Raw genomic sequence first — 13,059 nt, forward strand, 5'->3', positions numbered from 1 at the left:
AAGCCTCCCATCCCCCTTAGGGGCGAAACAAGTAGGTTCTCCTTGTTTGGGTAATTAGTATTTGTGAACTAGCACTTACTCGAACGGGCTCTAGTAGGGTATACTGCATTTCCCTATATATTTGACTCAATCTTCGTTTGTCTTCTGCACATATCAGTTAGCTCAATGTCATTCTTTAAAAGAGTTGAGTTCTATTTTACCGTGTATAGATTAAAAGTTACCTTTTGCCCATTTCCTCATAACCCAGTATTTTTCCTTTAGTAAGGGGGTTCCTCCCTTATGTAGACAAGCTTGATCACGTGATTCAAAAAGGCATTTTTAATGCTGTGATGTTCTAAGAGAAAACGTTTGATGAATCGATCATACTTGCACGTCTGAATATTGTCTGAGGCCCTGCACAGCTTTACATTTTAAAAATAAAATGACACAATATTGTCTGAACTATGCAAAAGTTTTTCTGTAGACTCATAGACATAAAAAGCACCAAGAAATCATGGAACATAAGTACCAATACTCTAACTTCTGAGGCGCAAATGGCTTAAACTAGGACATTTTCATATTCTTTTGTCTGCTTCTTACCAACTCAAACGAGAGGCTTTCCTTTGTCACGCTGTCAACATCGGGAACGTGAGCCTTGGCCTGAGCTTTAATGTAACATTTCTCTCCTCCAGCAAAACGAATTCCGGTAATACCCTAAAAGATAAACACAATTATACACAATGGCTGTATACCCTCGCGGCACAGATTCCCATACTTCCTGACACTGTTCGTCTTATCTCTCTGAGCTGCACGCTAACCTACAATGCATCTTATGTTAGAGGAGAGAAACTTTAACAGGCTGGGAAATATGAATAATGTAGGACGGGGGACAATGCTTTATTGGCAATAAGAAATGAAATATGAAATGTACAGGTTTACTACATTTATGCCGTGGAAATATTATTTTAATACAAATGTTAGGCATAGTATTCTGATTCCTGTTTATGTAAGAAATTATAAATTTACTTTAGCTGCTGTGCAGAACATGGCCATAAATTGTTGGATTTTCCGCGGAAATAAAGTTAGGTCCAGTGGTTTATGCTGTATCCACATACATAGCAGACGTCATACCCTGGCGCCAGCACTTTGGTGCAGGGATTCTGGGAGCTATATACTCAGTGAAGCACAGTGCCAACATTGCTCAGCAGTCATCTGTAACAGTAATTTAAAGCCTAACCCTAACCTTAATCCTGGACATGTCTAACCTTAACTATTGCTCCACTGTTTGCCTCCACTATACAACTTTTTAATGCATCTCAACAGTGGCATCCCTAACATTAAAGTGATGCTGTAGTGATAGAGATACGGAGGCTGACATATGTATTTCTTGTGCTTGGCTGTCTTGCTGATCCTCTGCTTACATCCACTAACCTTTGACCACACCGATTGCATGCTTGTTTTAGGTGCTGATACTACTGAAGCCAAAATATCAGCAGTTAGGCCAGGCAGCAATGTTTACAAGGAAATAAACATGACAGTCCCACTCTTACTATAGGGCCAAGTCAAAGCAGAACCAAACTCTTGCACTGCACACAATAAAAAGTCTTTATCCCTCATATAGTTGCTCACACACATAGAGCCAAATCAATCCCTGCCATGCACTGAGGAGGACCAAAAGTCAGAAATAGGCTGTCTGCATGTGGGGTTGGCGTGGCTCTGTATAATGTAAAGCTATAGGCTTGCTAGACACCAGCGGTTCTGGATGCAAGCCTGGCATCAGGGACATAAAGAGATAATCTGCATATTCAGTAGCAGTGCATTGTGGGTAACCACAGATGTTCACTTAAAGCTGAATTATTGCAAATTTCTATTGTTTTAAGATGGCAAACCACACTAAACATACAGTAGTTGCTCAAGAAATTAACTGCTCTGTGTTTGTTTACCCAGATCAAATTGTCTAATTAGATTAGAGTGCAGGAGTACTGCTGTGATTCTCTCGCCATAAGTGCTGGTTCACACGGACGCTTTCGGTATTTAACGCAACGTTTTAGACGCAACGTTTTTTCGGGATCTACCGCCGTCGCATGCAAGTGAAAGGGAGCGTTCGCGGCAAGCGTTTGCAGGTTTTCACGGAAGCCTGGTTGGTAGTCACATCTCGTCTCGAAAGCAACATGTTGCTTTCAGTGGTGGTAAACACCAGGAAGCCAGTGTAGAAGTCCGAACCACTAGATTTGAAAGCTTCCCAAAAGCCTCCAAAAGCTAGCGTTTAAACAATGGCGTTTAAACTCTGGCGTTTGAATGCGGCGCAGAGTGAAAGCTTGACAGACGTCCGTCTGCACCAGTTCTTAAAGGGGCACTACAGCGAAAAACTGTAAAATTTAAAATATGTGCAAACATATACAAATAAGAAGTACTGGTCTGTTTCTTCCAGAGTAAAATGAGCCATAAATTATGCTTCTCCTATAATGCTGTCGCTTACAGTAGGCAGTAGAAATCTGACAGAAGTGACAGGTTTTGGACTAGTCCGTCTCTTCATAGGGGATTCTCAGCAAGGCTTTCATTCTTTATAAAGATACTGTATTCCCTAAAAAGGATTTAAACAATGATGCTGGCCAGCTTCCCTGCTCCCTACACAGTTTTTTTGGCAGTTGGACAGAGCAACTCCCATTCACTAAGTGCTTTTGAAAATAAATATATCCCTGAGAATCCCCTATAAAGAGATGGACTAGTCCAAAACCTGTCACTTCTGTCAGATTTCTACAACCTACTGTAAGTGACAGCAACATAGGAGAAAAGTAATTTATGGCTCATTTTACTCTGGAAAAAATGTACTTATTTGTATATGTTTGCACATATTTTAAATTTTACAGTTTTTCGCTGTAGTGCCCCTTTCAGTAAACACTGATATTTAACCCCTTAAGTGTTCTCTGCAAAGTGAAACCAAGTACTAAACTTCAGGTTTTTTTCAAGGATTTCCATAAATTGTAATGAATAAATGTTTTTGTCCATAACGGTTATCATGCTGTGGCTAATCTTTTAGAGCATAGAGGTAATTCTGAGTTTAATCTAGTTTGACTATACTCCCGTGCTAACCTTCCTTTTGCGGTGACACTCTATTGTTCAACACATAATTAAAATCTAGCAGTGCTGATATATTTTTACTCTAAGGTGCCCAACTATAAATGTGGAAATAAGACTTAATATCAGAAAAAAACTATATTTTATACAAATTTAATAACAATTTACAGATTGCCATATTTATTAAAGTGGCAATTATTTAAATAAATACCTCCATCTTTACCCTGCATTGCCATTTTTCAGCAATCACCGTCATTATGTAATGGACCGCATACTGCTAGTTTGTGGCTGGCAATCCATGATTCCATTCAATTAGCTGCGGATCACCGCTTTAGGGTAATAATGATGTGGCGATCAAAGCAGCCATCACCACTGAGTAAATCAGGTGACACCGTATATTCCGGCGTATAAGACGACTGGGTGTATAACACGACCCCCCAACTTTTTCAGTTAAAATATAGAGTTTGTGATAAACTCACTGTATAAGACTATCCCTCTTCCAACGTACACCAAATTAAAAAAATATCATATACTGGTGATGTACTGTATGTGGTACCCAGTGTATAACAGTATATAGTCAATTGACTAGTTGGATTGGTGAACTCTCCCTAAGTGGATTGGTCAGCTCTCCCTGTCTCCCTGTTTATCAGAGCAGTATGGAAGAATAGATATCGCTGTGCCCATAAAACATGCCTCTTTCACCCCTCTGGCTCACCCTTGTATCCCATTTACCTCCCTCTCTGCCTCTCAGAAAACACACATATGCGCCTGCGCCGCTTCACTACAGTGAGCAAGATCTGCAACAAGATCTGAGAGACGGTAACAGGATAGGGGGTATCACCCAGCATCAATGATACCCGGCGTATAAGACGACCCCCAACTTTTCTGAAGATTTTCAAGGGTTAAAAAGTAGTCTTATACGCAGGAATATACAGTAAATATAATGCTGTAATAGTGGGGATAAGATTTTCAGAACTGAAAAACAAGTAAGCATTAATCTGTCTCTATATCACCACTTCTTCTTTAAATAGGCCCCTAGAGCATAGGGTGACATGTAGGACAATACCAGGGTCTAGAGTACACGATCCTTCAGCTAGCATCACCACTTAGAAAATGCAGCCCAACTGCAGCTGTAGATAGGGAGTAAGTGCTGACAATACACATGAGAGATAAGCCTGAATGAGCAACCAATGGAAGTCTGTAAGCATGCCACATTTATACAGATGCACTATATGTGACAGAGCACCAGCAAAAGAGCACATTTTCTGCTTTGTGACGTGCTGAATCCCAATGTTCTTTTCAATTATCTGTCTGCATGCATACCATTTTATCACTGTCACAGGAATAAAACTCTACACTGTAGTCTACAGCAAAAGTAAGACATGACTGAAAGCCTAGTGTGATTGTTCCCATTACTTCTGTGAGACTTCAGGAGTGTACATGCACATGACACCTCATATTTTATCTGCCCATGACAGTATGTAGCTTTACTAATGCAATTATACATGGAACCTGACTTTGGCACAGAACCTTAACACATTTCCCAGCAGCTCATTAAAGCCTAGAATCTACCTCCATAACTTCAGCCATTTCCCCTTCACACACTATGACATACAGAGAGATAGCTTATAGCAGTGTGTTAGGACTAGATAGATGAGAGCTCAAAGTAAGTCATCTTCTAAGTCTGTACATTTCCTCTCAAGCTGGACAATGGCGCAGACATTCTAAATGACTGCAACTAGGGTAAGGATCAGATTGTGAGTCATGTTACTAAGTGAAGGACGGTTAGTGATATGACTGTGGATTGCTCCAGGAGATACCACTGCTGTATAAACAATAATCATTTCTAGACTTAAATCTGAATAAATCATTAAATAGCTTAGTAATCAATTTTCAGATGAAACATAACTAAGGTATTGTCTGAATTAATGTACAACTGCTGTATTAGCTCTTCATTGGTGCTATGCTGGTAATGATCACCTCTATATGTGTTTTGAACAGTGATAACCATCAACAAACTGTCCTCCCTGCTTCCACCTGTCTGACACTGTGGGTGTTCACTGGCAGGTTTTGGTGCTTCATATTAATTGCTATATACAGGATAATGGGGGGGGGGGGGCAATATATAACTTGCACTGTCTGGGACCCATAGCTGCTTAGCTACACCACTGCCATCCCTACAATTTGCCACCTTCCTTGCACACCCCTATCCTCTACACAACCTTAAGCCCGGTACACGTGGCCAATTTTACCCTATCCGTGTAGTACGGGGGCAAAGTACCAGGCTTCTGAATACATGGTATACATACTGCTGGAGATACTTGTGCTCTAGAATCTCTAGAACTTTCCATAGTCGATTTATTAAAGATTTTAACAAATATAATTAAACAACAAATCTCAATAAGGTATTTTAATTAACAGAAAAAAATGTAAAGGAGGATTTGGGTAACATTTATTCACAATGACAAAAAACACTCCTAATAGATATACATGTATCGAAGGATACTTCAGACGAGCGCTGTAAAAACAGCGCAGGAGACTTGGAAGCAGCTGGTGCCACAATAGGCCATAATAGGAATTACAGCTATAGTGGCAAGTGAGTACTTTGGGTGCCGTCAAAAGACGGGGCACAAATGACTACAAAGGCACTGTAATTCGGCCGCCAGCAATAGCTGGAAGCCGAATTACATCAATCCATGGTGGCCTGGAGGGGGATAGTAATTACCGTCGCCGGGACTTGTGCAGGAGCAGGGTAAGCTGTTTATCGGCTGTATTCTGCGCCCAAATCTCCTGGTGGCGGATTCATAGGCACATTTGTCTATGCAAACACTACTTTCTGCAGAAATGAAGCAGCTGATGCCATTATTGGGGCTAAGTAAGGAAAACGTATGAAGCCTCTTGTAATCTTGATGCCAAGGACAGAAAATAACAGCAGATATTAAGCAACAGACTTATCAGCTTTGCGGCTTATTATTATTCTTATTACAGTGCCTGTATTGCCTGTGTGGCCAACATAATGAAAAATGAGAGAATGGAATTATAACTGTCTTATCCCTGTATGGCTCTCATACCACACACCGAAGTGACAGGCCAGAAAAGAATGCAAACAGGGACAGTGAAAGTCCTAACCTATTTATAAAGCTGTACATTACAATGATGTGCTGATGGGTAATCCCATATTTATGCTGCATTTCCTCTGGCTCTTGCAATACCCATAAGGGCCTATCCTGTAGCCTAAACAGCACAAGCAGAAACTGGATTTCATATTCACACTTGATAAACAGCAACAGAGGCAAAAATGGGATGCTGAGTGCTTCTGGTTGTCATCAGAAAAATATAATTCCATTTCAGCTGACATCTCACAAATATAGCTCCAAGTGCATCTTGTTTGTGATGTGTAATTGAAGTGGAAGTTTAATCCCGGGGCTCATAAATCACACACAAGCTCTAGGCCCTCCCTCATGGCTGATACAAGTGAATTATCAATTTGTTAGCTTGTACTCTAACCAAGTCCTTTCAGGGTGCATCAAGCCATTAACACATTCAGAGCCTTCCACCATATTGCCGGGAAGGTGCTGAAACCACTTAGATTGCATACCCCTTCTGACACTTATAATAAGTAGGTGACACTATGGTTTGGAGTCATGTGCACGGTGGTGTACAAGCCACATTGTCAGCTCGCTGTCCTGGGAGACCCTGGAATAGAGCAGCTAGCTGAAAAGCATGCAAAGGGACACGGCCAGATACAAACCATCAGCACAATACCACAGAATCTGTAGCAACTGAGCGAATGAGGTAAATGATTTTATGCTCCATAAACTGGTTGTCATGTGACAGAGAACGAAAAGGAAAACCATTCTCATATGAAGGATTATCGCACAAACGGAACCACATACACAGCGTATGCTTCATTGCCCCAGGAGCATCAGTTCATGTCAGAGAACATAAGTGACCTGCAGACCTGGTCTAACTTTATTTAAAACTGTTTATTGGTAGAAGGAATCTGAAACCAATGCCATTATTATGTCATTATGGACAGTGGCGAGGCTTTTAAACCACTGAGTCCCAGCCTGCAAATCCTGAAGCTATATACATGGATTAAACACTGTTGTGATTATTTCAGGTGATATCGCCAATGGTCACCATACAGACATGCTTGTTTGGCTTTTTCCCAACCCTATTCGCTGTCATATAGAAAGAGAGGGGGAAGCAGGAGGAGGAGACATCCTGCAGTAAGCAGCTGCCAGGACTAAGGCAGGGAGCACTGCTGCACTTGCGCTGCGCTTTTCAAATCGCAAGGTCTTTTGAAAAATAATGAAAATAGTGAAGACCTGTACACACTGGTGCGATGCGCTTTGACTATTCTCATGAAGGCTTGCGATTTAAAAATCGCATGCGATTTTAAAAGCGCAGCAGTGTGTACAGGCCCTTACCATGTGATTCCTGTGTAAATTCTACATTTACTCTGTGATCAAATTTTGCCAAATGCCACTTTTTCAGATTTTTCGGATGGGGTAAAATACATCGGGAATAGGGAAAGTGCACATGGCACAGGAAAAAGCAGAGAGCAGTCCAATTAAAAATCAGGGGGGAAAATCGCAAACATGAACGACGTGCGATTCCTGAGCGGGCCATTGACTACAATGGCCAGTGCAGCAGTGCGGGTTTATGTGGTAAAATACACACGATGCAAATAAGTGTGCTCTCTGTCTCACACTCTGTGGAACAAGATCCAACTTAGCTAATGAGCGGTAGCAGACATTGCCTGAACAGGCACCATACTGTCACCTGAAAGGATAATGAAGCAAGTCTACTGTTTGGCTTTGGTAGTTCAAACCTATTATATACAATCATCATCACAGAGACACCGGCACCCTATGGGGAAGAATAATGGGCAAAAAAATTACAAGCAAATTTCCTGTTACCCAGGACACAAAAGTTAATAAGCCTATTAAAGTGAAAATCATTCTTTGTTAAGAAAATTGCTGTGATATGTTGATATGTATAAATGGTAGGTAAATAATTTGTAATTTAGTGTTAATAAACATGATTTTTCCATTTTAGTTTGCAGACTGCTGTGTATGTCTTGAAGGGTCTAAATGATCAGACAGCAATATTTTTTGTATGTGTAACTAGATGCACACAGTAGACTACATTGCAATTGTGGAGGATCATCAGCTGCACTAATCAGAAAACTGATCTATCAAAAACGACTGGTAATTTTCTTGCCAAAAGGCTGAGCTACAGTGGGTATGAAAAAGAATCACCTCTTCAAAACCTTTACATTGTGTTGTTATGCAGCTTGAATAAAAAAGCGCACAGAAAAAAAAAATCCTCCACAAGCGTATGAAGGGGGGAACCCAGCTTTGGTGCAAGCACCAGTAGAGGGCAATTCCCACCGGCAGATGGCGCAGTGGAGAGCAGACAAGCACAACCGCTGCACGGCCACAGATGCCAGATGGGGATTGTACAGATCAAGACAATGCGCGGCTGAACAGCCCTTAAAGAGAAAGAGCACAGGTACAGGATGAATGTGTGTTCACCAATCTAGTCGCGACCCTGCGACGGTGAACACACATCAGCAGAAACAAAAGTAGGAACACGATCGCGAGAAGGGCGATCGCAAGAAGTGACACAAGACAGATCAGAACAGAACATGAGAGAAGCAAAGGCACAGCAAACGACAATGATAAGTAACGAAAATAACAAACGCTAACTAAACGCGAACACCGCACTCATTCGCAACAGCGAACGCGTTTACAGCGCGGTCTCCGCATGTTAAGCACAACAGAGACAAGCACGCCTAACTAAACACCGACAGACAAACACGAAACAGAGAACGCGAGCGCTTGCTTAACGGTTACCTCACCGAACCTACAGCAAGCGTTCGTATCAGACAAGACAGACAAACAGAAAACAGGAATAAGCTAGGAAGGATCCACAGCCGCTACCGCTAGGGGCTAGTGCGATCCAAGCAAGACAGGCAGATGAGATAGCTGGTAGCAACCGCTGCTCCAGCTATACTCCAGGAAAACAGAACAGAAGGATCCACAGCGCTAGCGCAAGGCTAGTGCGATCCAGGCAAGACAGATCAGAAGGATCCACAGCACTACCGCTAGAGGCTAGTGCGATTCAGGAAAACAGAACAGAAGGATCCACAGCGCTAGCGCAAGACTAGTGCGATCCAGGCAAGACAGATCAGAAGGATCCACAGTACTACCGCTAGAGGCTAGTGCGATCCAGGAAAACAGAACAGAAGGATCCACAGCGCTAGCACAAGACTAGTGCGATCCAAGCAAGACAGATCAGAAGGGGCTACCGGTAGCAACCGCTGCCCCAGTTAGCACCCAGACAAACAGAAGGATTTCCTGTCGACCACCGCTGGGACAGGACAATCGCAACAGACAGACAAAACAGATAGGCAATCTAACTGCACTAGGAAACTGCCTAGTACAGTTCCAAGCATTACTCTAAGATAACTTTAACAAGAAATAGCATGGCTGACACTCTAGGAGTGTTTCAACAAACCCTGAAGGAATGACCAGCAAAGGATTGTGGGTGATCCCAACCTTTATACTGCCAGCAGCTAGATGATTTGCATAACCAATGCATGCAAATCCCTCAGCAGCAGAGCAGGTCTGGAACTTGCAAGACAAAGCCAGGTCTCTTATCCAGAGACCTGCATCCCTCAGACACAAGGAATGGTCAAACAGCTGTCTGCCTGTGCAGCCAGCTGAGCGGATCCTTACACCTCCCTATTTTGCCAGAACATTTGAAATTGGTAATTGGTGTTACTGAGTTTCTGGTCCGACCTGATTTCTGTTCTGATTTCTTTGCCTGCTGATATTGTACTTTTCCTGGTTGTAAGTAGTGCAAATAATGTTTTCTATTTTTAACAGTTAGATGGTTAGGGTTCATTTTCACATTTGTATTGTTGGGTTTTCATTTGTATATTGTGCACTTTCATTAATAAATATAATTTTTGTCACAGGACTTGGTCATTAGTATTTGCTGCAAACTGTGTGTATAATTGGTAGAGAAGTGTCCCACCAGACACAATACTGTAATTAAAGGACCACTATCATGAATAAATGTAAACCTTTAAATATACAGTATGTCTCCCAGATTAAAATGTACTTTACATTACTTTGCTAATATGTTCCTGTCGGTTACAGGAGGTAGTACAAATCTGATGGGTTTTGGACTAGTCCATCTCCTAATAGGGGATTCTAATTATTTCCTTAATTCTTTACTAAAGCATTCACTACAAAGGATCTATAAAAAGATGTCAGCCAATCTGCCTACTCATTTGAACACTATTTTGGCAGTTCGACTAAGCAACTGATGTTCAGTTAGTGTTTTTCAAAATATAGAAAACCCAGAGAATCCCCCATGAGGAGATGGACTTGTCCAAAACCTGTTGGATTTGTATTGCCTACTGTAAGTGACAGGAACATAGGAGAAAAGTCATTTATGGTGCATTTTGATTTGGGAGACACATACTTAGGACGCATGCACTTTAAACTTAACAATCTTTTTTTATAACCAATGTACAAATTCGGCTGTCTCTGCAGATACATTAGAGGAGGAAAAAACTTGAAATGATATTTCATATAAAAAAATTTATTTTGTGGATCTGATCAGGGGATTGCTTTTATACGAAGAAGAATTCTATAAAACTTTAAACTAGCAAAAGGTGATCAATTAGCTGCCAGCTTGTTAATTTGATTGACTCCCTCCCCGTCAGTAAATATTTGCAGGTAAAGAGGGTATTTCTTTTTACTTCTAAAGATGGCCAATGAGATATGTGCATACAATTCACATCAAATTAGAATCAACTCAAAAACATATTAAAAAAAGGGTAAACCAAGAGCCCCCAATAGTGTAGTATGTTCGAGTAAGTGGTCAATGTTTTAGTGGATAAAATAATACTCACAGTCACAGGCAAGGTTAAGGGCCTGTTCAGACTGCATGCGTTTCCGGCCGCGTTTTGGAAACGCGTGCGGGAGGCCGAGACGCACGACATCAGACAGTGCATAGAGTGCACAGTCTGATGTTCACACTGCATGCGTTCCGGACCTGTGCGGTCCAGGAACGCATGCTGCACGCAGATTTTGCAAAAACGCGCGACTGTCCCATTCACTTTTCAGTGATGGGATCAGCCACGCAATGCATACAAACGCAGATGGCGTGCGTTCGCATGCGTTGCGTTCCGAATGCGTGGCCGTCCGCGTTTGTAATGTGAACGGCCCCTAAGCCCCTAAGGCAACCACTGATATAGCAGGTGAGAAGATTAAACCTGACCCCACCCAGGATAAGAAGTCCCTCTCTGTAGACAGAAGAAAAAGGATAGCACCCCTCCACCAAGGGTGGACTAGATTATAACACTGGGGCCAATATGCAATTAACTTTTTCTCCTGAAATTTCACATGAGTGATATTTTCAGACTTGTCAATAAAATGCATTTTAAATCATCAGCAAGCAAGAAGATACTTAAAATAGTTTTGACAGCACTTATGCATCTACTTTTTGGTACTTTTTTAATTGCAACATGCTGCTAAGTTATTCTAAATAGAAGATGAAAAATTATCTCCTAGAAGAAAACTCATGAGGATAAGTTAATTGCACGTGGTCCTGGATTTTTGAACTGAAGCACCAACAAAAAGAATATAGCTAAAAACTGTTTAAAAAGGGAGGTAGTGGTGGACTTATCTCTCCCAAAGAAGACTCGATTCTGTTGATTTTGGCTAACAAATAGTTTTATTGGAATACTCCACGATGCAATGTGTTACGCAGGTGAAATCCTGCTTCATCAGTAAAATAAAGGAGCAAATGGTAAGCAGAAAAACATTTGGCTAAGCACATGTCATAGTTAACAAATAATGAATAAATAAATATTAAACTGCCATCATCACATTGTTTAAAATCAATATGAAAAATGGTGATAATCAGATGAAAATGGGTAATCCACCCCGCCAAAACTAAATGGTTCATCTATAATACTATCAAGCCTAAATGATTAACATCTCACGGATGAGCAAGCATAGCAGTGGTAGGACGCCTATGACAAATGTCAAATTTTGTTGGCGCCTTTGTTCAAACATCCAGTGTCAAAAAAAATGACTGCATACAGCTCAACCCAAAACCAAATGCATCTGATTGGCACGTTTTTAAGCTGCATATAATCTGCATGCCAGCCTGAATTATTAGAGTATCATTGACCATCTCGATTGATTACTAATGATGCATTTGAAAGTCAGCAATCATTAAGCCTTCTAATGAAGACCAATGTCTGGGCTCCACATCATACAGCTAATCAAAGCAAATATTCTGTGGTTGAAAATCAGGCCCTCCAAGAAGTAAAAATACAGAAGCACTGCATTCCAGGCATTCTCTCCCCATACAAGGCTACATTTATACTTTTTACACCCCTAGATCAATGTGTACTTGTGGCCCATGAGCAGCAGCCCCCCTTCCATTCTATGAGCAACAAATAACCTCCATTCCATGAGCAGCACCCACTTCCCATTCCCATTGCACAGCAGTCACCCTCCCATGCCATAAGCAGCAGTCACCCTCCCATTTCATGTGCAGAAGTCACCCCTATTCCAGTCGCAATAATCACCCTCCCATTCCATATGCAGCAGCCACCCTCCCATTTCATGTGCAGCAGTCAGTCACCCTCCCATTTCATGTGCAGCAGCCCCCCTCCCATTTCATGTGCAGCAGCCACCCTCCCATTTCATGTGCAGCAGTCACCCTCCCATTTCATGTGCAGCAGCCCCCCTCCCATTTCATGTGCAGCAGCCACCCTCCCATGTCATGTGCAGCAGCCCCCCTCCCATTTCATGTGCAGCAGCCCCCCTCCCATTTCATGTGCAGCATTCATCCACCATTCCATCTGCAGCAGTCACCCTCCCATTCCATGTGCAGCAGCCACCCTCCCATTTCATGTGTAGCATTCATCCCCCATTCCATCTGCAGCAGTCAGTCACCCTCCGA

General features: G+C 41.9%; 1 protein-coding gene across 2 annotated transcripts in view; it reads right to left on the bottom strand.

Moving 5' to 3' along the window:
• CNMD (chondromodulin) overlaps positions 1 to 13,059 on the bottom strand; it is a 102,200-nt gene that overhangs the window by 58,862 nt on the left and 30,279 nt on the right. For both annotated transcript variants that reach the window (XM_068265235.1, XM_068265234.1), the window contains exon 4: positions 580 to 693. In XM_068265235.1, coding sequence (XP_068121336.1) covers positions 580 to 693 — 114 coding nt within the window. The remainder of the gene's footprint in view (positions 1 to 579; positions 694 to 13,059) is intronic.

The sequence above is a fragment of the Hyperolius riggenbachi genome, chromosome 2, assembly GCF_040937935.1.
Source record: "Hyperolius riggenbachi isolate aHypRig1 chromosome 2, aHypRig1.pri, whole genome shotgun sequence".
Taxonomy (NCBI): Eukaryota; Metazoa; Chordata; class Amphibia; order Anura; family Hyperoliidae; genus Hyperolius; species Hyperolius riggenbachi.